The sequence below is a fragment of the Pundamilia nyererei genome, unplaced genomic scaffold (genome assembly GCF_000239375.1).
Source record: "Pundamilia nyererei isolate P.nyererei 1_Seehausen unplaced genomic scaffold, PunNye1.0 scaffold00056, whole genome shotgun sequence".
Lineage (NCBI taxonomy): Eukaryota > Metazoa > Chordata > Actinopteri > Cichliformes > Cichlidae > Pundamilia > Pundamilia nyererei.
In genome coordinates this window covers 2,809,816-2,835,153 of record NW_005187457.1, presented here as the reverse complement: position 1 = coordinate 2,835,153, position 25,338 = coordinate 2,809,816, and the positions used below count along the sequence as shown (strand labels likewise).

General features: G+C 42.6%; 1 protein-coding gene across 5 annotated transcripts; it reads left to right on the top strand.

The window, feature by feature from the left end:
- Positions 1-581: 581 nt before the first annotated feature.
- shdb (Src homology 2 domain containing transforming protein D, b) lies at positions 582-25,087 on the top strand. 5 transcript variants are annotated; one of them, XM_005734095.2, is made up of 8 exons: positions 582-777; positions 4,213-4,593; positions 6,229-6,379; positions 9,616-9,837; positions 19,176-19,253; positions 20,022-20,196; positions 21,771-21,890; positions 24,264-25,087. In XM_005734095.2, the coding sequence occupies exons 2-8, from the start codon at positions 4,264-4,266 to the stop codon at positions 24,448-24,450; spliced, it is 1,263 nt and encodes a 420-aa protein (XP_005734152.1). In that variant the 5' UTR covers positions 582-777; positions 4,213-4,263; the 3' UTR covers positions 24,451-25,087. The 5 variants fall into 5 exon arrangements, with proteins under 5 accessions (XP_005734152.1, XP_005734156.1, XP_005734154.1 ...); XM_005734097.2 differs by lacking the exon at positions 582-777 and adding an exon at positions 799-987; XM_005734098.1 differs by lacking the exon at positions 582-777 and adding an exon at positions 2,712-2,767.
- Positions 25,088-25,338: the final 251 nt, after the last annotated feature.

Sequence of the window (25,338 nt, the reverse complement as noted above, 5' to 3'; positions counted from 1 at the left end):
CAGAAAGCAACCTGGGACTGTATAAATGACTACATAACACAGTCCAGTTCAACACCTTAACATTCATTTAAAAACCAAATAACTTGAAGCAGCATATCAGACAGGTGTGCTCCTTTAAAATATACCCACCTGTAAAACTCAAGATGCCACACAACAGATGGCTCTTACCTCAATCTTTTTAAATTTTGCTTTCAGGCTTTTCATAACGGTTGGACAGCCTTTGTCTAAACAGGTGCACTGCAAGGTAAGAATAAAAAAGAACTAAAGTTAAAATGCTAGTGTAATTCTCAGTGGGTCTTAAGGAGGGTTTGATTCATTTACCCATTACTCAGCTCTCAACAGTGGACCAGCCACAGGGTAAGTACAAAAATTTGGGGAGTACATAGGGAATGCACCACCAGGCTAGCATCAACACTAACGCAGTTCATGCAGACACACAATTACACAGCTGGAGAAACGTGCAGCCTACCCGTGGACGACCGTCTAGCTCCAGGTGAGGGTTTCATCTGTCCCACGACCTCCTCGCGGCAAAATACTGAAGTCACTGCTGCCTGGCGGACAGCAAGAATGCGCCCGCCCTAATCGTAAATTAACCAATCAGCACTGCAGGAAACGCCGGATCAGCGTTTGATTGGAGATGATGGATGGCAACTTTGTTCTGTCGCGTGCAGCACAGCCAGCCAAAGGCAGACTTGTTCTAAAAGTTGTGGTTTCAAGAAGCGTAGAGAAGCAGTGACGAGCACAGACGTTTCATAGGGTGATGGTGACATTGTCGAGGTATTACGTCATATATAATTTGTTGTTTTGTCGCTGTTTTCTGCTGCGGGAGTCTCCTTGCCTCACAGTTCAACGCGGGTAGTGGTAGCGGTGGGAAAGTTCCACAGTTTAGAAAATTTTAGCCAATCACGGAAAGTAAAGCTCACCAATGGCAACACTGGAGGGCCCGACCCCGGAAGCAAACACCTTTATGCAATAAGAAAGAGTGAGGTGAAGGAAAATAGAATTTACCTTAATGTTACTGCATTACAGGTGCCACGTAAAGACGAGTGTGTGTTTTACTAGGCTGATTCGCTTTACTGCCTCTGCGGTTTATTTTTGTTTGCAGTTGCCCTGTTCTTTGTCATAACTGCATGACAAGTAAGTTAACTGTGGTTAAAGTGGGACATTGGTGTGCTCATGCTTAGAGCACATGGAATGCAATGCACACCAACCACCAAATGAGGGCAGTCGATGCAAGGCAGATGAAGCTATGGAAATCCGCTGCTTCTACAGGTCTGCTTTGCACCCCCCTCACTACCTCCTTTTGTCAAGGCAAACGCTGCTGACATTAAGATTAAACTCAAGGCTTTGATATATGTGTGCATCACTGTGTATGTGTGAAACCTGTAGCATGTTTGTGTTTGTCAAATTTCATAAATGATAGCACATTGAAGCCAAAATCTGAGTGAAGCTTGGAGTTCAGAGGAAATGTCACCTCTATATTTAGCCCGTTATAATGAGGCAGCCTTATTAATTCTATGAAAAGAAAAATACAGAGCTTCTTTTTCTGTTATGTAACTGCGGTTATTTTGCATGGAAAAAACTGCAGTCACTATTTACCTGTCTGATTGTGTGCCTGTCAGTCTGACTGTCTCTGATTTCATGTCGGTGAGAGATCCAAATTTTCCATTTCAGTTTTTCTCCCCTCTGTGCTCTCCATGTGTCCTCCTCTTGCTCACTCTGACAGCTTGCATGTCTGTTCATCTCTGATTGTTCCATCTACTGCTTAGTCTCTGTCTTTGAGTTCTGGCTTTCACCCTGGTCGGGATGGAAATAAAAAATTAGATGTGTCCTCAATATGGTACTCGCTGGGGGGTTAGAGGAGGTGTTGGATTGAAGGGATTGTGCAGATGAAAAAAGGGGAAGGTGTGACTAAGGGGAGGGGGAAGAGAAGAGATATTACAGCTACAGTGAAAGATATGACAGGAGATAAAAATTCAAAGGTGGAAAAGAAAGGGCAGGGGAAGAGATATCGGGAGCTAGTAAAGCTCCAGGAAATAATGACAAGCAAAAGATGGCTTTTTTCCCGTTGTCATCTGGGAGAAAAGATTGTAGGTAATTTGATAACATGATTTTGTGGGGATGGCATATTTTTGTTAATAAATATATGGATCTAATTCCCATAAGATAAAATCTTTAGCACAATGCCCATATGATAACGACTGATTCTCAGACTACTTAAACCTCACAATGAGACTTTGTCTTCAACTCTGGAAACTTTCTTTTCCCCAATAAGAATAATGGCAGGCATTTAGTGGCTAGTGAAATTGAATCCCTTCCTCACATTTACTGCTTCACTGCTATAATTGATTTAAATTGGGCTGCAGGGCCCACAAAGATTTGCATTCACACTAATAAAGTGCACTCAGATTTTTTTCAGAAACACCTGGAGCCATGTTTTTGATCTCTTGACCCTCTTTAGGTATGGAGCCAGTACTTGGTAAACACTGGTGGAGACAGACTCAGTAGGCACAATGGCGGAGATGTAAAAAGCTAGATGGGATAATGTTGATGGCTGTGCTGATAGTGTGGTGGGGGTGGATTCTAGCTTGCTGACCTCATCCTTTCTCTCTCACCCCTGGGAGAAAGTGAGCTCATAAAGAAAGAGGCATTTACGGTCTTTTAACAGACTTAGATGGTCCTTAACCGCTGTTGCACACAATCCAATTTTCCTGCCTGTGCAGTGGATGATGTGACGTTTGTGAGAGGATGAAACACATTCAGAGAGGTCAGTAAGGATTGAAAAGAGAAGATGAAACACAAACATCCTTAAGTTTTTCCTCAGAGTGGATGGGACTTGATGCCTTTTGGCATCTTGTTTGTGTGGTAGGGCTTTCTTTTGTTTGGTCCCTACAACCCTGATCATGTTGTCAACTGCGTGGGAAGCAGATGACATTTTCAGTACTATTAGTGCGTTTGAAGTTCCAAGTTGTTAAAGGCAAAATCATTTAACTTACCTAGACTGACGCTGAAACATTAAAATTGTCCAATGATGTCATGCGAATAAATAATGCACAAGTTTGGATGACATTCGTGCGAGGTGGGTTTTTTTTTATTTCTTTATTTCAGCTCCTAGATTCAGTTTTTGATTTGTGCTCCTCGTGCACCGCTTTAAGAGGATGCAGCTATTGTTGAAGCATGTGCGATGTGCAGATATTTCAATGAATGAACGGTCGGCTGACTGCGAAAGTGAGTAGGATGATATTCCACAGGGAATGAAGCACCTCCCCTTTAATCGCTCGGTTGAGTTTCTCTCGGAGCTGTAGTCGTTCTCCTCACTCGCGCATTTTCCGCCAGTCGTTGGAGGAACTCTGCTGGATTTCAGGGCTCTTGTGTTAGAAAGGATACTGTTTGTTTTGGGGTTTTTTTCTTGTGCTTTTGTGGAATAAAAAGTGGAAGTAGAAGGTTTTGACACTTGTCGGTGTCGTTTTGTTGTCATCGAGATGGAAAAACGCGGAATTAAGCATCCAAAGTGGCTGAAGGACTGAATTGGCTGGGTGAGTGAATGTGCTTTCGGAGCGCAGCGCTCGCTCTGGCGTTTAAATTCAGTGTTTTGGTCATTGCTTTTGAGGGGAAGTTTAGGGAAATCCGCGTATCTTCGGCTTTCTGAAATAAGACTGGGTCAAAACTGAACTTATTAATTTGTGTTCCACAAATTCCAAAAAGCGAAATCGTTAGAATTTAAAACAACTTATATTTATTTAACTCCTCGTTTATTTCTAATATTCTCTTCCACACTTTGCTTTTACTTTTGTATCACCGCGTTAGAGTCGCCTTTTATTGCTGGGGTGTGAAATGTAATTGCAGCCTTGGGCAAAGTCCAGATGCCAGACGTTATTGCTCCCTGCGTAAAACAAAAGGAGTGCGTAAAGCCCAGCTGTCGGTGTAGTTTAATGTCACACGAATGCATGTAAAAGCACCGAAATCGTGGCTCTGTGATCAGGGGGAGATAATCCTACACAAATGTTGTTAGTGAAGCAGGACCTGTGGATTATTATCGTCGCGGGTTTTTTTTTTTTTTATAATTGAAAGATTTAATTTTTAATCATTGACCTGTCACATTTAGAAAAGCACAAAATCTCACAAAGCAAATCCAGCACATAGCTCACAAAGCCTTACAAGAAAAAAAGGTAAAGCAATAACCCTTTATCTGTCCATGTCTATCTCCTCCAGCCTCCTGCTCTCCCTTCACCACACACTGGCATATTTGGAAGCTGAGTGGCAATGGCCAAGTGGTTAAAAGACTATCTGAGCTTTGGCAAGAAGGTGCCTCCACAGCCTCCAACACCAGACTACACAGAGAGCGAGATCCTCAAAGCCTATCGGCTCCAGAGAGACCTCGATTTTGAAGATCCCTATGAGGACTCAGAAAATAGATCCAGGGGGGAGTCTGGAACTTCTGAACCTGCAACACCCGTCTATGGGTCTCCCATGAAGTCATCCAGTGTGGACGTGAAGTCTCCTAAACACAGACTGATCAAAGTGGACTCACAGGAACTGGGACGCACCAAGATCCTACTTAGCACCATCTCTTTAGAGGATCAGCAAGAGCCCGTGAGTTTCTCTTTGTACCTATATAAGGAAAAATGTAGGCGATGACAAGCTTTTTATGTGGCCTATCTCTTGAGAACTAGAGGGATGACCGGAAGGCTAGCGAAGGAAAGAAACTCTCCCATTTCTCTCATCCCATTTTCATCATTGTGACAGTTTTATTGATCAGGCTCCATAAGCAAGTGACTTTCATTTGTGTCTGAAATATGCGTTGTTTACATAAATCATGATATGTCCTATGCAACACATAATCTTACTACCTTAGATTGAAGAAAGAATTATTGATGGCTTGAGCGGACCATTGAATCAGAGAGGGTCACAGTCCCCTGAGTTTATGTCCTTTAAATAATAGATGTGGTTTGGTTTTGCAAGCTGAGAGAGACCTCCACATGAGCAGATGTTAGGAACCATATACTGTATGGTGATATGTCAAGGGCCAAAGGGAGCTGAAATTTATTCTTTGGCGCTGTTTGGGTCATCAGGACTGTATTGCTCTCTTGGCTGCGTGCGCTGCATATTGTGCTGTAGAAAAGCTACTGAGAATTACAAAAAAAGGCAGATGTTAACAGAACGACTGAAGAAAAAAATAAAAATCTTACAGCAGTATGGTGTACACATCAACTCGGCAACATATGTTGAATAAGTTATGGAATATTTCCGGCTTTTCATCACTGCAGTTAAATCTATGACTCCACTCATGGAAAATGCTACAAGTGCAAATGTCCTGAAGTGGGTTGAAGTAGCAGTCTTAACTGAAGTCAATAGCTCCCCTCTCTGCCCCACTCTTCTTCTGTTCTCATTAATTTCCCATGGTCTGTGGGAACATCCGCACTCTAATTAACATTGCAGATTCCTGTGCATTGATAGATAACCTGTTACAGAATCAACATGGGATTAGGATGTAATTTTACCAGGGCGTGTATGTGTTTATCTTGAAATTGGCCAGCAAGTCTCGCTACAGTGATTTCCTTTGTCAGAGAGTGACAGACAAAGAACATTGTGCGTGCGCATGGGTTTGTAGATGCATGTGCGACCATATGCTTTCCTATGTAGCTGTCACCGTGCCAGATTACAACTGTTTTCCTCCTGTGCTTGTAAGAAAGAACAAATGCCACCAACTGGACATTTCCCTCTTTAATCTCCTCTTCTCTGCCTTCAGCCAAAAACTGGGTCGTGCTAAGATAGGATGATTTCTCACTGTGTTGTTTATTCATTTAATGTGACAAGAAAGATGCAGTATGTTTCCTTCAAGGGATTCAAGAGTTAACTGCCTTGATTAGCTGCTAAATATAGTATACACGGTAATGCCGTACATGTGTATTTGTTTGTGAGCAAACACCTATTTAGCATGCCATTGAGTGGGGATCTTTCTGTGCAGCACTCCTTACTTTTTTGGCATTAACATGGAGACTGTGATTCCCAATTATCCAAAAAACACTCGTTTTCTAGGATTGGCTTGTTTGATGTGCAACTCCAGAAATGATGGATAAAAGTCCAACTAATTATAGCCTGTCGCTGGACTTCTAGCTCCTTTTGAAAATGTGACTCATTATACTGAGTCAGCATTTTCTTTCCAGAGGGTCAAGTTAAAGTTGTGTAAATCTTCTCTTTCATGAGGAAGTTTGTTTTGTCCTTTAGGTGGTGCCGTCCGCTCCGTTGGCTGGAGACACAGATTATTCGGACCCATTTGATGCTCGACTGAACCACCGACCAGACCCAGATCTTCGACCTGTTCCCTGTGAAAACAACGGCTATATGGAGCCCTATGAGGCCCAAAGGGTCATAACAGGTCAGGGGGCCCTTAACACCCTAATCTAACCAGTCCCAGTTTTGCCACAGGTTTTAATTTATTTTTTCATCCTTGGCCTTTTTCATCTAAATGTCACCCTCTTTCCTGCAGCTTCAGAATACAACAGCTGGATGTGTTACTGATTTTAGCAGATGGCATTACGTCACCTTAATGGTATCTTCTCTTCATTCGCTCCTTGTACATTTTAGGTTCAGGTTACTTTATTTGTACTCAGAGGTAGATTTGGTCTGCAGTAGTACGTCATCCATCTTCACATGCACATTTTGAGTACAAGTACAGCCATAATGCAGAATACTAAGAAATAAATAATAATACCAAATTTACACAGCGTCATGTAGGACAGCCTGTAGGATGACTCGTTCATGTGAGTGATGGCTGCTTGAATAAAGCTTTGTTGTTTTGCACTTTGGGACCAGAAACCTCGTCCAGAACGCAGAAACCTGCTATGAAAAATACAAATATAACTGAACCAGTGAACCACTGTAACTGTCTGTTGTACAGGGATGCTGGGTTCATCTGTGGCTTACTAAACATCCTGATTAGAAAGATTTTATGATCATTTTTAAAGTATTTCTTGGTCTGTTCCCAAGCTACACAGCCAAACCATTACCTCCATCGAGCTGCTTCACAGCCCTCGGGTCATTCATAGTCGAGACTGTGCCTTCCAGCTTGGAGGCGCCCAAAGTATAAAGCTTGTGGAATAAGTGCCGTTTTACTTCCTGAAGCACATTTTTATAGACTTGTGAAGTTTTTATTCTTGCATGATTGTTTCTATAACATAATGTTGCTTTAACTTTCCCTTTTTTTAGTTTTCTCTCAGGTTTGTTACTCTTTCTCGTTCACATTGCTGCACTTTGCAAACACTGGTTTTAAAGTTGCTATAAAAGTAAAATTGTCATTCTTAATATACGCAGCTCTTACATGTAAGTGATTAAATGCAAGTAACAAAATCACCGATATGTAATTTGTCAGCTCTCCCTTTACTGAACAAAACCAGAAGACCGATATGACAATCCTTTTCTCTGTAGTTCAGTATAAATATCGTATAATATATTATTTAATTGCTACGTTTATTAGCAGAGTATTCACCACCTTGAGCTTTGTAACAGACCATCCCAGAGTATTTTAGCAGCCAGCTGTGTCAGTTCTCAGCCTCACAAAAAGTCCCTTTAAAGAGTCTAGCCACGATACAGTCTTGAACCCCTCCCCACCTCTGTGATTATTTTCTCCCACATCGTCTAGCTCACATCTATCGTTTTCCATTTGTCTCTCCTTCTATAACATCTCTGTCTGCCCCTTTAGCCCCTCTCTCTCCCTCATCTGTCCCAGTCATTTAGTGTGAAAGCCTGCCCCCTCCTCTCTCTCCATTTCTCTATCTCACTTCATCTCAAGGGCTCTCCCCGGCCCTGAGGGGAGTCATTGGCTGTCACTCTAATCTGTCCGTTACTGAATTTTGTGCCCTGTCCTTTCTCCGCCGTCACTTGTGCTGCCCTTTTAGTCGTCACGTGAAATTCATAATATCATGGATAAGTGCATGGTGCATCCCTTCCTTCGCCTAAACCAAGAAATGCTGGAGAAATTGTTTTGTGGTTCAGCTGGATGGAGCTATTGGAGAGATTAGATGCGCAGTGGTGATGGCGCAGCATTTGGGAGGCCATTGTCAAATTTCTTTCACTGACTTTGCATTGAGTCTGTCCCTCTGTCTGTCTAAATCTGCTGTTTCCCGCTAAAGAACAGCAAAGCAGCAAAATCAGGTGCGCAATCAGAATTTTAATGATCTCACACAAAACGGTACTTTTTAGTAGTAAAGATCTTTAATGCTTACTCTTCTTAAGCAGCTCCGTCGTGATTCTTAAATTGTGCTCGTGGGGATAAAAGATTGGTCTCCCAACGCGTCTGCATGCCTAAACACTCAGCAGACTTCCTGTCGTCATTCCCTTCTATCTCCAGTGTCTGTCACTCTGTCAAATTGCTGTTTTCTTACTCCCGCCACCCCACCCCCTGCTTGTGTTTTTCTCCATCGTGTTTTCTGTGAATTTATCATTTTATTTCCTTCATGTCGGTTTTTATCTCCCGACCTTCATCTTTTCCATCTCCAGGCTGCCACGGCACCACGGGTTCCCAGCGCAGGTAGAGCAGCATACAGCCCCGCTGTGCTTCTGTCTCAATGACTTAACATCAAACACTGACAGACCCCAATCCTCCCTCCGCCCTTCCTTGCCTTTCTCTCGCGTCCTCCTCTTGTTTCCTCATTGCTTCCCTTTCCCCTTCCTTTTCCTACGGCTCCACCACATCCTCTCCTCCTCTTTCCCTTGCTTCTCTGCCTTGCTCCTTCTCTTTCACGATTTGCCCTCCACCCTCATCTCCATTACCTCTGGGTCTTTCCCGAGGGGCCCACCACTTGGTCACCATGGTGATTACAAGACCGCCCAATAACTGTATCTTGCTGTGTGAAGGTTAAAGTTTTTCTCTGCCTTTCGAAAGCAAACCTTTCCATCTACTCTTCCTTACAAAACAACCAGATGTGTGCACAGAAATGTCTGCTCTTCTATTTTTTCCTCTCATTTTCACTACTACCACTACTTTGTTTTTTTAAAGCGGGCACATTTCTGAGGTCTACATATAAAAAGCCATTGCTGATTGGTATTGCTGCAGCATAGAAGCTCTTACTGATGCATTTGGAAATCTGATTTTCACCTCTTGGTTGCATCAATAACCTTAAAGCCTTTTATCTCATGGCCACGTTTGACTCCACATAACAGTTGCAGGTGCCAAGTAGCATTTGTTGGTTGAAAACCCGCAGAGAAGGTAATGAAAATGTTAACAGGGAATTGCGGATGCTGTGCTAGATTGCTGCTGGGATTCAGGTTGGACAAGAGGAGGGGTGGTGGGCTGTCTACTGTGTTGCTGCTCAGCATCTACCCCAAGGCATCATTAAGCCCCCCCATATGAGATTCTGAGCTCACAGCAAGCTGTGCAAACATAATTTGTCTCTTTCCCCTAATTCTAGTCGAGGCAGAGCTCAACAGGCTTCGTTTAAATTTTTTAGCTCGGAATAATATTAGCATAGGGGAACGTCATCTGTGTCAGATAATATTTTGTAATGTTATCTGTTTTCTTTCAGACTGGTTAAACGCGATGCAACAGACATATTTTTGCATGTATATGTTCGTGGTGATGTATGAACTTGTGTTCTTTTGGATCTGACGTGACAGAGCTGCAGCGTAACCCAGGAGGAGGACAGGCGCGTGGAGGGCTGCAGCTCTATGACACCCCCTATGAAGACATCCGAGGCCAGTGTCTGGGTTTGGTGTATGGAGAAGCTCAAGAAGAGGGCAAGGAGAGCAGCAGGCTGCCGCAAGATGACGAGAGACCGGCTGATGAATATGACCAACCCTGGGAATGGAAAAAGGACAACATCTCTAAAGCTTTTGCAGGTAGTTAGAAAACTAACTGTTGTGCTTTTTTAAACATTTGTCAATATTTTCCAGATTATAGGTTATTTAATGCATTTCCCACAAAATGTAAGCAATGGAGACTCTGAACTGCGCTTTGTTTTATAGTTATACTGCCTAATTAGGTAGTAATTTATGAAGAAGCGGTGAATCACACCATTTCCCTTCAGTCAGTGTTAAGAGAAACAGATGAAAGTTTTCCTTTTTCACATGTCACACAAAACAGGACATGATTCACTTCAGCGGCGCTGCTCACTGCTGATAATGTCCTGTTTAATTTAAATGAGGGTGTTGCCTGGATAGAGCATGCAGGACGCACGATGCCCACTCACTCACTATAATTTTACTGGACAATTACACGTGTTGTTCTCACACGGGGGCATTTGAACATTTGCATTCTCGTCGGCACTCCATCAGGTAATATATAGAAAGGTTTGGGGTTGCAGTGAATGTGTGAAACTGCTTTAGTCAATGCAGTCTCACATAATAACAGGTTATTTGCAAAGAAAAGTGCCCACATATTGGCAGTTCTCTATTCTGTTAAAAGTACCTCGGAGTAAACCTGTGAATGCCTATCAGACGAGAGTTCTTGAAACCAGATGGTGTGATGTTAGTCTGATCCATGAGGCATGTTTAGTTTTTCAAATTTAGTTTTAGCTTTAGCTTTTTTTTTTTTTTTTAATTCTGTAGAATATGTCAAGATGGTTAAAATCAGGATTAAAATGTTCTGTTTTTAAAGGTCAGAGCACTCCTAGGAGCACACAGACAACCCCTACTGCTGATACTACATGGGGAAATAATCGTCTAACTCTCTTGACCTTTAATATAGTTATTACACCCCCTCAACCCCACCCAGTCATTACATCTCCAACCCTTTTTTCCCTGGAAATAGCGAGGGCTCTGACTTTCACTCTCATTTCAAATGACGAAAAGCCTCTCTTTTAATGTTTAAATGCTTTCTGGTGAATATTGATTTCTTGCTGTCACACATGTGGCTGACCGTGGACTTAATCTATGAAGTGATCATTAAAACCAATAATGGTTTCTTCTGTGTCCGTATGGGGGAAAAGGAATAGTTGTCAAGAAGAGACGGATAAAGATCAACATTGTCATATTAACTACAGTATGTCTTTAAAAATTGACATAGCGTGTCATTTTTTCCTATTTGTTAAAGCTGTGTAGTTCATGTCTCACATCTCATTATGTTCCATATAAGGAGTCAAGTTGGAGGGAAAGAATGAGCTGGGAATGAAAGAGACCGAGGGGTAAAGAGAAACACAGTAGGACTGATAGATGATTTAGGAGTGGATCAGTGCAAGGCATTGCCAGGCCAAGCCAGTCTAATTGAGCTGCATCTCCAAGTCACCAAGGTCAAGGTGATGGGATAATAAATCAACTTGCCTTGTCCTCACTCCCCTCCAATACCACTCTCCTCCCTTCTCTTTCCCTGGTGTGTATGCCCACCACCCCATCCCCCTCTTCTCAGTTAATTACATGCCTACATGTGCGTGACTGATCTAGTGCTAATAGGAGAGTCATGGTCAGTACACCATTGTCAGACACATACACACTTTCAGAATCATATCCATGCACACTGTGTTCATGCCCAAATCGCGCTACGCAGAGGAGCAATGAAAAGACACGGTAACCTATTTGAGAGTGATTTCAAAGAGGTGCATGGCAGTTCATTTAAAAGCTAATATCACCTTTCACCTACTTAGCATTTATTCCTGCTTTATCTGTCATTTACTTCCTCTTCAGCTTTTCTTCCTGTTGCCACATACACCGTGCACTCCTGCAGAGGAGCGCTTACAGCACCATTAGAGAACGCAGTGGAGGAAAACGCTTGTGCAGCTCGAGTCGTCTGACCCCTTGTTTTTTCCATTTGGAGTCAGCACTCTGAGCTGGCGTGCTGTCTGTCTGAGCACACCAAAGCACTGAAGTGTAAACACACAAACAGTATTTTCCATTCTCACTTTAATCCATATTCCCAGGCCCTCTCAGCGTTGCTAGGCATGGCCCACTTGCAAGGATGGGGAGAGATGGGGAGGTCAGAGAAATAGAGGGATGTAAAGAAGGGGAAAAAATGACACGAGAACTAGGTAAGAGAGTAAGAAAGATCCAAAGAGAGATGAAAACGGAGAGAATGCTAGCTGGAGCGTAATAGAAAGGGACATCCAAGGTTATGGTATGTTTGGTGGCAGCTCACTGGATGTTTTTTGGAGTCCCAGTGCCTCTGCGGGGAGGGGCGGTGAGGGGTATTAATGGTCGGGAGCTATGGCGAGGTGTGGAGGAAGGAGAGTCAGGGCCATTGTAGCGGGGTGCAATCAGTCATCCACTAACGCAGGCTCACACATACACAGCAGCCGTGACAGGGCTGTCCCCTCAGCCCTTCGTCCCTGCGGATGTGACATACTCACTCAGATAACCTGCTGAAGGGGGCAGCGGGGAGGGGGATGCTATCTGCCAGCATCCCTACATCATCACCCACTCACATGCACAAATACACACACACACACACACACACACACACACAAAATAGTTTCTACTAGGTTTCCCAGCTCTGATTATCACCATGCACCTAATTCAAGGGTGTTGCGTGCTGTTGGCACAGATGAGTGTGTGGCTGTGGGGGAGTTGGGAGGATTGCTGTTGCATATTGTGTGTGGATCTGTCTGCACTGCATTCATGCGAAAGCTTCTCTGATTGTGATTTTCACAGCTTATCCGTGGTTACATGTAATCACATGGATGAATATTGAACGCTGTAGCTGTATTTCATATATTATCAGAAATAAGCTTGCCTCCAAAGCATTATACTTATTTTCTGTTGGTTGCCAGGTCCATATCAGCCAGTGCTGTGAGGTTGAGCCTGTCAGTGCCCGAGGAGTCGGACATGACGGGCCTCTCTCAGCCCAGCGGGTTTTAATTGCAGCGTTAGAAAGCTGTCACTAGTTACTACCATCCAGCTCAAATTACAGCAGTCATTAATTCCTGGAAGTTAATAGACGGTCCAGCAGTGAGAGATTGGCCCTGCAGCCATTCAGCATTATTAGTGAGCTAATGAAAGGCACCGTCTTATTAGTTCTCCGATGGCCACACTTAATGAACAGATGAGTGGGCGTATAAGGTATTTCATGTTTTTGTATTTTATAGTCCACGACAATAGCTTTGAGCCATGTGATGCCAGTGATGGCTGTGTGAAGTCTGAAAGAGTGGGCACATGATGAGAGAGGCACAAATCAGCTGGAAATCTGGAAAAGGGAAGCTGAATGAATAACATTGCCACCCCTAGTGATTACTATTATGGTGCCATTGAGCAAAGCACTTATCCTCCACTTGTTCCTGTGCAGCTGCTCATTAGGCACCACCAAAGGACTGCACCTCCCCATACACAGAAGCTGCTCATTATGAATATTTTGCATCCTAAAAGCAAGGTGGTGGTGAATTCAGGGCTTATTTGGGTCTAGCTTCAGAATAAGTCTTGCAGCACAAAAATACATTAAAGTGAAATAGTTATGAATCTATAGTGCATTTTTCTTTTTAAATACAGTGCATTAAATATACATAAATTAGCTTATTTCAGGCTAAAAAGAAGGTGAAATTTCCACTTCTGTTGCAGTAGGGATTTTGCAACCTGTGCAAGTATAGCACTGGTAAATGCACCATAGTTTAAAAACCCTGCATTGTGGCAAGGTATTACTCACCAGAGCAGCAGATTCATACCGGTGACTTTTATGTTTGACTTTTGATGGCTCTTCTTCCATTTCCATTGTGCAATTAGCAGTTTTGTTTTTTTAGTCAAATGTTTTGATACCTAGGTGATTGCTGTGAATTTTGGTTTATACTTTCACATTTCCCAAACTGTTTTGATGATTCGTTAACTTTTCATACATCATCAGGTCAGAATTTTGATATGCTTTGGTTTGTGTTTTATGTGCAGCGATGGATTACTCTAGCAGTATTATTTCTGTAAGCATGTTAGCATGGTGCTGCTAGGATTTAGCTCTTAGTACTGATGCATTTAAATAGTAGGTTGTGCTAGCGGAGAATGGCTTGATAGGACATGTTGTCTAACTTCAGTAAAAAGTGAAAACATGTCTAGCTCCACATGCTGAGTAAAGTTTGAGAAACTAGTTACATTAAAACAGTGGGAGTGGGAGATGAGACGTTGTTTATCCTCCTAAGGCCTGAACTCTTTCATGACATGCATTTTTAATTTGTCTTTGCGATTTGGGCTGATTGGGACCTGATAAATATAAAAACAAAGAATTACCAGATTTTTTTCTTTTTTACCAGATTTTTGTTTCTGAGAAAATGAGATCCACATATGAGGACATTCGTTTTAAATTTTGATAGAACTCTGGCAGCATAATGTCCTCGTAAGTGGACATCAGGCCCTTATAGAGCAAAATTTAGTATTTTGGTCTAGACAACCCCAAATGTGATGCCCACATATTTGGACACCGGGTCCTAGGAGGTTAAAGATAAAGACAACAGTGTGCGTGATTCTAGCTGAATATTTAACTAGTCTTCTTGGCAGAAATGGTAGAGTTCATTTAAATTGGCTGGTTTCCTGGTACGGACCATGCTTTGAAAAATAATCCACAATTTTTTAATAGGGTTCAGGTTGGGGCTTTGGGAAGGTCTGTCTGGATTGTTTTTGTTAGCCGACTTTATTCATTAAAAAATGTTTGTTTGGTATCATTTTACTATTGGAACACACAGTTATGTCCAAGCCCCAGAACATGATGGTACCACCACCATGCATGATTGTTATTACAGTGCTTTTAGGTTTGAAAGCTTCTACTTTACTACTGCAAACATTTTCTTATTGTAGACAAATAGCTCTGTTTTTTTCTCATTTAATCATAAAACTTTCCTCCAGAAGGCTTTTGGCTTGAATATGTGAGTAGCTGCAAATTTAAGTTAAGCTAGGGGGTGTCCGTCTTAGGGCAGGGCCTTTTTCTTGGTCAGTACTTTCTCAGTCCATGGTGATGTGCAGCAGAGGTCAGTGTGGACAGTGACCGCGGGTGTTCCAACACTTTCCAGTTCATCACAGGGTTGAACCTTGGTGGTTTCTGGTGTGTTGCTATACATCCTGACCGATCCTAGAAATCTCATCCTAAAATTTTCCTTCTTAGATCTTCACTGAGTTCCTTGAACCTTCCCATTGTTCTGAGCATTGGCCGATCCAATGAGCCCTCACAAGCATATCCTGCTTAAGAGAAACTACCAGTTGTAGTCAATGATGATGTTATTAATGATGCTAATAAGCCATGGCCTTGTCAAGGTAAACATTGTAGAACCAGTATAACTTGTTAACAGATTTAAGTGATTGTGTTTGTGTATATTTGAGCCTGTATGTATACTTTTGAACATGTGTGGATTAGGAAAAGAATTAGCTCAAACCTGTGCATCCAGTCCTCGTTTTTCAAATGTAAATGTGTATGAAAACTTTTGATCACAGCTGTATGACCTTTTATCTGCAGGCAATTGCTTTGCAGGTTGTCCAAGAAAATATACAGATGAATAGTTCAAATCCTTCTCTTAACTAAATGGGACCGTAAGCCAGATGCTGAAGGGCGGTTTAAAGTGTTCATGATTACCAAAGTAGATGCTTTTTTGTGCAAAGCTTGCAAAGACACCATGACAAATGCGGTGTGCGTATAGGCTTTATCTTGATGCATGTACTCTGACAAGGCAAGGTTCCCAGGGCTACCCTGAACATGCGAGCGTGTGTTTGCATGTTTGTTTGTGTGTGTGTCTATACAGTAACCTGTGTGTGTGTGTGTGTGAGGGGAAAAAGGAAACAGCAAATGAGATTTCCATTTCTGGATTGATGCTGCTCTCTGTATCTCTAAGCAGGCCCTGGGGGCATCTGACCAGTCTCTTCATCAATTTACTCACACAATAGACTCTGGCCGCCTTCCGTCTTTCCCTTTTCCCTCCTTCAGCCTAAACCTTGACTGGCATTAATGAAAAGACATTTCTTTTGTGTCTCTTCTTCACTGGCCTGTACGAGAGATAACAGAAGTAGAGTAGGGCAAGAAAAGAGACGATCAAGGTAGCCTGAAAAGAAAGACAATGTCCCAGTTAAAGGGGGAAACGGGTGAAGGAGTAGTGATGAAGAAGGAGGAATGCTCAGCATGGAGAAAAAAAAGACGGAGAGCACTATAAATCCAGAGGGACATGGATATAATGTAGGTCTGTAAAATGAAGAAAGAAACGATGGGTAAGGAGTTGTTATAGAAAGGGAACTTGTTTGAATATACATTTTTCTGGTATAAGGTGATAATTATAAATCTTACTGGCGTCTTTGTGTCCAGCAGAAGGTCTTTGTGTGTAGAGACACGCTGTGATGCCAGAGGTATTTGGAAAAACAGCTGTCTTCATTACTGGACCTAATGATGCTGTTATATTGTCTTTGTCTGCTCTCCCTTAATTATGAGGACACAGAAAACAGCTGGTGCACTTGAAAAGTTACTTATCCATCGCATGAGGAGATGTGTCCTCTGTGCAACACGCAGAGTCAAACCTACTCTCATTTCCCTCCCCCTCAGATCATTTCTGGTAATTGTCAGCAGGTATTTTCGGCAACAGGAGATCTTGGCAGGCCACAAATGGCTGTTACCTGCTTCATTATCTGGGTTAAAAATGAATGAAAAAACACTCTTTTTTTTTTTTTTTTTGCATAGACATTATTTACTTTACAAATGAAAAAGATTGCCTTTGTTTATTGATGTGGGCGCGCATTTGTCTGTAAACCATTATTCTCATTGTTTTGTATTGATGAACTTTCTGTGGATGACAGACCCACAGGTTCCATTAGGAGTGAATGGAAAACAGATGTTCCCTGGTAGTAAATCAGTGACATGCTGTGAGTGTGTGAATTTGAATAAGTGTGTGTGTGTCTGTGTGTGTGTGCTTGCTTGGGATTCAGTCTTTTGTTATTAAATGGAGGAGCTCTGTGGTTTGTGCTGTAATGCTTCTGCTCAGTCTTTTCCAGAAGAGAAATGCATTTGGATCGCAAAGATAACCTGTTTTTTCTTTTGTTTCTTTAAACAAAAAACAAAAAAAAGATGTCCATCAGAGCTCTTGTATTACAGCCCTTCAATAAATTAAGTGAGTCTCATATCGTGTCCTCATGAAGTGTTTGATGCTCTACCACAAAATACCACCTTTGATATACGGGTGCAGCCCTCCCTGTTACAGATGGGCTGTTGTAGTCTTTGTAGCATGTGTGCAAAGGTCACAGCACAAGTTACACAGTCACAAAATCTGTCTTCTGTCTGACAGTTTCAGTTACTTTCTGGGCAGTTATTATTTAATACGTGAATGTAACCTGATATTTAAGGAGCAGTAAGGGTTCTCAGACTGTTGTTGCTGCTGATTCAGTCGCTTTATTTTCCCCCAGTACTTTTCACGCCCCACATAAATAATGCCCCCCCCAATATTAGTAAGTCAGTGCTAACTTTTTGCAGATTTCCCAGCATCTTGCTTGTCTGGAGTTCATATTTGTCTGACTACGATTATTTGGCCAGCTTTTGAAGGTTTCGTACTCTCAGGCTTCTTCTTGGTGATACTCAAGGCTAGTGCAGTAACATGAGCTGTCTAAATAGAAGTTGTGCGATCAATAAATAAATTAAGTAAAACACCTTGAAACCAGTGCGTTGTTAAAAATATTCAGTCGGATTCAGTTAAAGATGAGTCGTTTTTCTATTAAGTAAAGCAAAAATCTACAAATGATGTGAGACGGGATAAACAGCTGAACCACTTCACAGTCTTTCAAGAATTATTTAATTTTTAAGTCAGTTTTTTGATGAGCGAGCGCAATTAAGATTCAAGAATACCAGACAAACAATAGGAGTAAAAATGAGGAAGCTTGATGGACTTTTCTCCTCCTGTAACACGCCACTAGCTGAGGTTATCTCTAACTCAGATGGCTGAGCACATTTTTGATCTCTAATAAATTGTCTCAGCTGTCTCCAATTTCTCTTTCTCTCTTTTCTTGTTACCCTTCACTTGCTTTTGTGTGCTTCTGATGTTAAACCTTCCTCTCTTTCCACACATTCCTCTCAGTTTTACTTGAGAATTAGAGGTGTGAAATGTGATGTGGAGGTGAGCTGACAGGCAGCAGAGTGTTGCAGTGGCAGCGTTTTCGGGGTTTCAGGTTAAATGTGTGCATGTGTGCGTGTGGACCTGTGTTTGCGTGCGTGTCTCCCATTGAGGGGTGCCAGGCCACACTTTAATCCTGGCTTGAGCGGAGGTGCGGCCCGCTCCAGATGGGGCCATTGTACTGCGCCATGCATCAATAATTCACCGAGAGCCAGAGAAAGTGGCGGAGTGTGTCTGCCTGTTCAATAATTAACCAGGGAGGGAGAGAGGCATGTATGTACAGCCCGGGTCTCTTTCCAAACGCCCATTCAAATGGCCTTTGATGTCGTGGGCCTAGGGGGTCTTTGGATTTGTCGGCTCATTAAGATGTCACCCCTCTTTCCCTTTTATTTGTTTTGTAATCCGTTTTTGCGGTGAGCAGGAGCTGAATGCACAGTGTGAAGCTGGAAAGATGCATAATGTACGTGTGTCTCCTTGTGTGTCTGTGTGTGTAAGGCTGCGGTAATGACTGTTACATTAGATGGTCGCCTGCCATGGTATGTAATGAGCTATTTTCAGATCTGCCTCGGAGTGCACCTTCAGTAGCTTTTTCGCTGTAGGTACGACGGTAAATGGAGCATGTTTCGTCCCCACGCGTCACAGTTTCTCTGTCACGCTGCGCTGTGGGTTGTCTTGCATATGAAATCCTTGTTTTCATTACATCTAATGCTAAGGGACAGTTTCTTAAGATGAACTTATAGAGATAAATAACCCACGCCTGACATCTCCTGCTCTCTCTGTTTCATTTTCTTTGCTTTCTTTAGTCTTCTCTTCCACAATAAATGACTTTAAATATTGGCTGTGAAACACTACGTTATGTTTGTTCACGTGTGTGGAGAAAGAGGAGAGAGAAGGTACAGTATATCACTTCTCCCCTTCTGCCTAGGTTTAGTTAACTGCGCTGAATGGCACTACATATCTCTCATTTGACACGTCTTCTCTCCTACTCTCAGCTTCCTCTTTCTTTTCTTTCTTTTTTTCTTTGTCACGTCGACTTCTCACTTCTCTTCACTCTAAAATCTTGCACCCAAGTTCACTTTCACTCCTTAATCATCACCATTTTCCTCACTTGTCTGTTTTTTCATGCTTAACTTTGCTTAAACCCATCTGTTGTTTTCTCACTCCTTTTTCTCTTGCCTCCTCCCTGCTCCCGCCTTTTATTAGAAATGAGGGAGTTGGCGGAGTTGCCTTGGCCTGCCCCTGTGGGTCAGCTGGAGGAGGAGCACCCCACCAAAGAACAAGGTGACCTCTCACCCTGAACACCAACAGCCCCCTTCGCCTACTTTCCTTCTTCAACCCAAGCACTGAAACATGCAGTTGCCCTGACCTATATGACCCAAGCTGTTGTCCTGCATCTGCTCTGCCTCTGAGCCACCAGCGGCCTGCATCTGCAGCACCTGCGTCTGTCCCTGCCTGTTGTAACTGTTGGATGTGGTGTTGGGGGATGTAAGCACTCCCTTCTTACCGCATTCCCCTCGTGCATCAACCATGCATGAAAAGCTCCCCATAAACGAGGATGTCGGCTGTGTTCATGTCAGGGTACTTAGTAGTGCTGTGGTGCACTTAATGTTTAATTACAAGTTCACTAGGTTCAATTTCACAAAATTCAGGCAGAAAAGGGGTAAATAACACTTCAGTCTCTGTAATTTGCTCCAAAGTAGTATTGGTACAGTCAACATCGAGTAATCTGCATTGTCTACTGCAAACAAAGACATGTGCGAGAAGGAAGCAGAGAAGACGCTAAATTCCTGCATCCCGCTGCCCTCCTAATCTTACAAACCCAGCGATCGTGGTAATTGTGATAATACTGCTGATCGTTTTGTCACTGTTGGACCCCGACGTGCTGTCCTGTAGTGTGACCCACCCATGAGAGGCCTATGACGCATGCGCAGCTTTGCAGTAGCCCGATGTCTGATGTTTACCCTAGTCTGGCTGAGAGGCTTAATCCCTTTTGATAATATTGCTGTGTAAATAACATGACTCACTCTTTCTGTCCCCGCCTGCCAACAGTGCAGTTTGATAATACAGAGTGGGATCGCTCCTCATCGCCAACAGAGCGGTTGCGTCCCCTGGGGCCCAGATCCAGTCCGCTGGCGGGAGGGGGAATGAAGTTTCGAATGCCCCACGAAGGCCTCACAATGGTGGGGGAGAGAGTGGACCCTACTCTGCCTCTGGAAAAGCAGGTGTATGTATGCTGTCTTTTTTGAAACCCATAGAAAGTCAGCATCATCAGTTTCTGTTTATCAGTATGGGCCATACTAGTCAGGTTTTAATCAGATTAAGAGGCCTGCATGCTCTGATGTTCAGTTACTTCTGACAGGAAATGACTGAGTGCCCTAGATGCTGTCACTTCATTTACATTCACTGTAACACAGGATAAAGACATTTCTACAGGCATCAAACTGTACGGGCAATGCAGTGAATGATTCAGTGTTCAAACACAGATCACTCCAAGTACATTGAAGAGTTGGATGTTCAGATGTAGAATCAAACCAGGTGCTTCATAACGCAGATTCATGTGTTGTAAATTAACAAGAAAAGTCTACAAACATATATGCTTTGCTGCTATGCGCATACCTAAGGCATCCCTATAAAAGTGGTTTTGAAACTGGGGGATTGTAGGTCCCACGAAAAAAAAAGAAAAAAAAAAGCCAAAGCTTGTCTGATTGCACTGCTTTGATCTATTAAGGGCTTGGGCACATTAAAGTGAAACGATTATGTGTTTCGGCTAAGCAGCACTCATCAGACCTTGCTGGACTGAGTAAGGTTAGAACGAGAGCTAATTAAGTCAGAACATTAAAAACACACATTTACTTTAGTCTTAATTTCAGACATCATTGGTGTAATTTATGTGCTGTTTCTGCGCACATTAAGGGTCGTTTTACTAATGAAATCCAAGCACACACACCCCTTAAGCACAGATACACATTCAAACACACATGCAACACTCTGGGTTGCTCTCACAAGCCTGAACCTTTGTACACATTCACATGAGGATGGTGTTGATTATTACGCTCCATTACTCCCTGATGATCTCTTAGAGGCTGTTTTGAGCTTTGTGGTTTCCTCTGCGAGAAAACAGCATCTCTGTCAGTCTGTAACATACAGCACCCCTTGCTCAGACATCTCCTAATAAAAGCTCATCGTTATAGAAATGGATATTGCATTATCCTTTTTTTTGTAGCCCCCCCCCTTTAATGACACTCCAAAGATTCTTTGCACTTTGCTCTATCAGTCTGTCCAACGCTTATGTTCACACTGAAGGTTTTCAGCAGTGAGTGATGCACTGCAATAAAATTCTGTCTGGACATTCATGCTAGCCAAGAGAAAGAACTGATGGGTTTGGCATTTGCAGTTTTAAGTGCTCAGCTGTTGGATGAATTGCAGCGAACTTTGCTTCAGATATCTGTGTCCCACTGAGGATGGATTTAATTTGTGTGATCCCACAACCTGCTAGCAGGCATCCTGGCTTGTTGACATTTTAGAGCTAGGAAAGTAAAATGCGTGGTGCTCTGAGTTTGTCATCATTACATTTTTTGTAATAATTTTTTAAAAAATGAAGAAAGAAGGAAAAACTTTACTCTCGGGTCCACATTGTATCAAAGACTGCTGCTGCACGTACCGGGGTCAATCTTACAATATATGTTTATAACACATGTCAACATCTGTTCCCAAAGGTGTAAAACTGACCCTTTTTTTGTTTATTGGTTTTGGCTTTTTTCCCCTCATGCCTTGTCATGTCTTTATGCGTTTGCTCAGATGGTACCACGGCTCGCTGTCACGTTCGGAAGCGGAGTCGCTGCTTACACTGTGTAAAGAGTGTAGCTACTTGGTGAGGAACAGTCAGGCCAACCGCTCGGACTACTCCCTCTCTCTTCGGTAAGAAACACACGCATGCATGCACACGCAACAACAGGCAGCATAACACCTGAGCACCCTTTCAGATGAACAGCTATACAGTTTAATTGCATCTTTCTCTTTTTTTCTTGCCAAGTGTGGTAGGAGGAGTGTGTGGAAAGTATGTGTGTGTCACCACCTGAGCTACTGATATTATATTGCAGTCTCCCACACCGCTCCATCTGTCTCTCCCCCTTCTCTCCCCCTCCCTTCCCTTTACCATCACCTCCACTTAAGATCACTGCCACACTGATTCTCCTCCCGATACTCATTTGCAGGGCACAATACTGCTTATCTGGTCAAATCTCTCCCTTGTAATTACTAGCATGATCCATTGTCCTGGCCTCACCACCATTCTCCCATCAGCGGTCTGTCCTCACACCAACCTTGGGTTCTCTCTGTGGCCTTCCTTCACGGCCCCAGCGGGCCTTCTAAGTGGTAATCAGCCAGGTAGAGCACACTTCAGTGCACACATCATCCTCCACATAATCACTAATGAATATGAATTACCTTCTGTGGGACACACAAGAAGGAAATTAGGCAGAGAGAGGAGAGAGGGAAGAGGAGCGTGAGGGGAGAGGGAGGCACAGTGTGTCACCGTGTTGTGCTGACATATAAACAAGCTCATGCATTACTCATTTACATGAGAAGATGGATGTGACACACACACGCACATTTTTCTCCAGCAACAAGGTCAGTACTGGTAATGGTTCAACAGCTGGAAAATGTGCAGGAGAAGTCATATAACCAGAAACTCTTTGAACCATAAAGAAGCTGGCCTTCACTGAAGTCAACCTTCAGGGTCCAGCTAAAGCAATATGATCCTGAGATCTACTGACATACATCACTAAAAGACACCAAAAAGACAAGCAACCTGATGAATACAAAAAAAAGCTTTGTTAAGAAGAACTGACTTTAAAGATTAAAATAAAAAGATAAAGTGCTTTCAGATGCCACCTTATTTCCCAAAAGGGTTACCACAATGGATGAATCTGCATGTTTGATTTTACAGAGATTTATAACTTGTTGTTGTGACCCCCAGAGTCTGGGGTTTTTTTTTCTCCTAATACTAATTTGAACCCTTAAAATCTGTAAAAGCCCAACTCAGGTATGTGTATCTTCACAATCCTTTGGGTTTTACCATCTAGTTCAGTGGTTTAACTAAACTGGCTGATCTTGTGCCAGTACCATAGCTAGAAAAGGTAGACTAAGCTACTGAAATAAGACTAAACTATTGAAATAAGGGAGAAAACTGTCCTTCTATGAAGATGTATCAGTTTAATCTTTATCAGGGTGTTTTGGCTGATTGGTAGGCTTTTTTTTTTAAATTTAATATCAACAATAGAACCTTCAGAAAAGATTCTTTGTGTAATAACAAGCAGTACTACCTACATTTTATCAAAAAATGCATTATCTGTATGTTTTGGGGTGGGTTTATTTTCGGCCATTGCGCTTATCTGTCCTTGGAAAATGTGAACCCCACCTACGCTATTCTAAGATTACACAGAAATGTGAACAATAGAAGCAGTGACTGATTAAGGATGTTTTAATGGAGACAGGAGGAAGCCGTGTCAAAGTGAGTCAGCACTGAAGTAGGTTTGCCTGCTAGGTTTAAACCAACATGTAATATGCACAAGAACTGGTAGGTTGTAATCTACCATTTAGTACAAAGAATCCCCAAACATACAGGACTGGACGGAAACACGCTGTCAACTCTGAGCTCTGACATGATGAAGCGTCTGGCTCTGGTGCTCAGGAAGCCAGTGGGACGTTACATACTGCCGGTTGTTTGGCTGTTTATAGTTGCAGTGAGTGCTTTTGGTTTCACTGCTCTTCAAAATTTAATTTGGTTTACTTGAACAATGATAATTATGGTGACCGGTTTCAGCCCTTGTCTTTCCCTCCGCTTCTATAATTAGACATACATCATGGCTGGCTGGCTGGCTCTTAAAGGGGAAGTCCTGTCGCGCTGCACCGATTTTAAAGGGGAGGTGTGGTCCTGTGAGCGGAGCCACTTTCACAGTCTGGAGCATTCATCTTTCTCGCTCTCCCTCTGACTTTGTGTTTCTCTACCATGTGTTAAAACACCGCTTATCCATCCATCATAATGTCACTTCCTTCCTAATTTGTGACGTGGTGTTAAATGTTGGTTAGAATCGTGTCCTCAAAGCGAAAGAAAAAAAGGCGTGAGCATAAATCTGGCCTGTCACTTTCACCGTCATTACGTGACAAAATGTGTGGAAGCCTGAATGGTGTTTTATGTGCCCTACATTTAATGTCATCCCTCTTCTTTTTTTCGCTCTTTCTCCTTTTTATGTCCGTCCTCAATCTACGGTTCTGCTTTTACTCTCACAGGAGCTGTCAAGGTTTCATGCACATGAAGTTCACCCAGTGTAAAGATGGCAAGTACGTGCTGGGACAGAACAGCCCGCCCTTTGACACCATCCCAGAGCTCATCCACTTTTACACCACACACAAACTCCCGATCAGAGGCGCCGAGCACCTGTCCTTGCTATTCCCAGTGCTGGTGCAGACACTCTGACCGCCCTGGAGCGTCCTTTCAGTGATCAGACACTTCGAACACGAATGTTTGACTGGATCTACCCAGTGGAATGAAAGCATCCTCCTCTATTTTGACTGGAAGACTTTTGATGATTCAACACATGAGGAGCTTATCTTACCTACCACTGCTGTGTACCCGTGCCAAGCTGAAACATCTTGGGGACTGATTCACGTGAAATGCAGTACCTGAACTTGAGGCACCTTTTCTCTCTTATCCAAACGAGGCTGACTTAAGGACAAAAAAAACGTTCATTTCATTGCATTTTTTTCCAGTGGATGTTTGCAGAGCTCCGAAGAGGAGAAAGTGTGTATTCTGAATGTACCGAAGACCAGCAGGAGACTGAAATTAAATTATTGCTGTTCCACATTAACACCTCATCGACACTGGTAAAATATTGCTGTTGTTGTTGTGCTGATTTTTCATATTTCTGCTAGAATCAGTCAGTTGAGTTTTACTGTATCAGATTAGATTCCTTCTTCATCCTCAGGCTTGGGAAACCCTTTTGTAAACATTGAAAAATCCATGTTGCAAGTATGCTATTTTCAAGTGTAAAAGGTTTTTACCAGCAGCAGTTATATTCCAAAAGCTTTTCTACATAAAGTCTTGCTTATTTCCATCCAGTCAGTTCCGTACAGTTTTCTATTGATGTGCTTGACAGAGTTACGTTGTTGATTTTCCTTCATAAGCGAAGAGAAGCTGTGTTGTATTTGCCTTGAGCTCACTGACCTTTTATCTCTTGTTTCTTGCATTTGAAAGACAATACTGGGTTTATAAAAGCAGGTCTCGTCTTTGACTAACTTAAAGATAAGAGAAGCCCAGAAACTGAGGAGAAGTTTCATATGAAGAAAGAGATGCGAATCAAATATT

Coding starts and splice junctions, on each gene's coding strand:
- shdb (XM_005734095.2), top strand. CDS start 4,264: ATGGCCAAGTGGTTAAAAGACTATCTGAGCTTTGGCAAGAAGGTGCCT. Junction 19,254..20,021: donor GCACCCCACCAAAGAACAAG/GTGACCTCTCAC, acceptor GCCTGCCAACAG/TGCAGTTTGATAATACAGAG. Junction 20,197..21,770: donor CTGCCTCTGGAAAAGCAGGT/GTATGTATGCTG, acceptor GCGTTTGCTCAG/ATGGTACCACGGCTCGCTGT.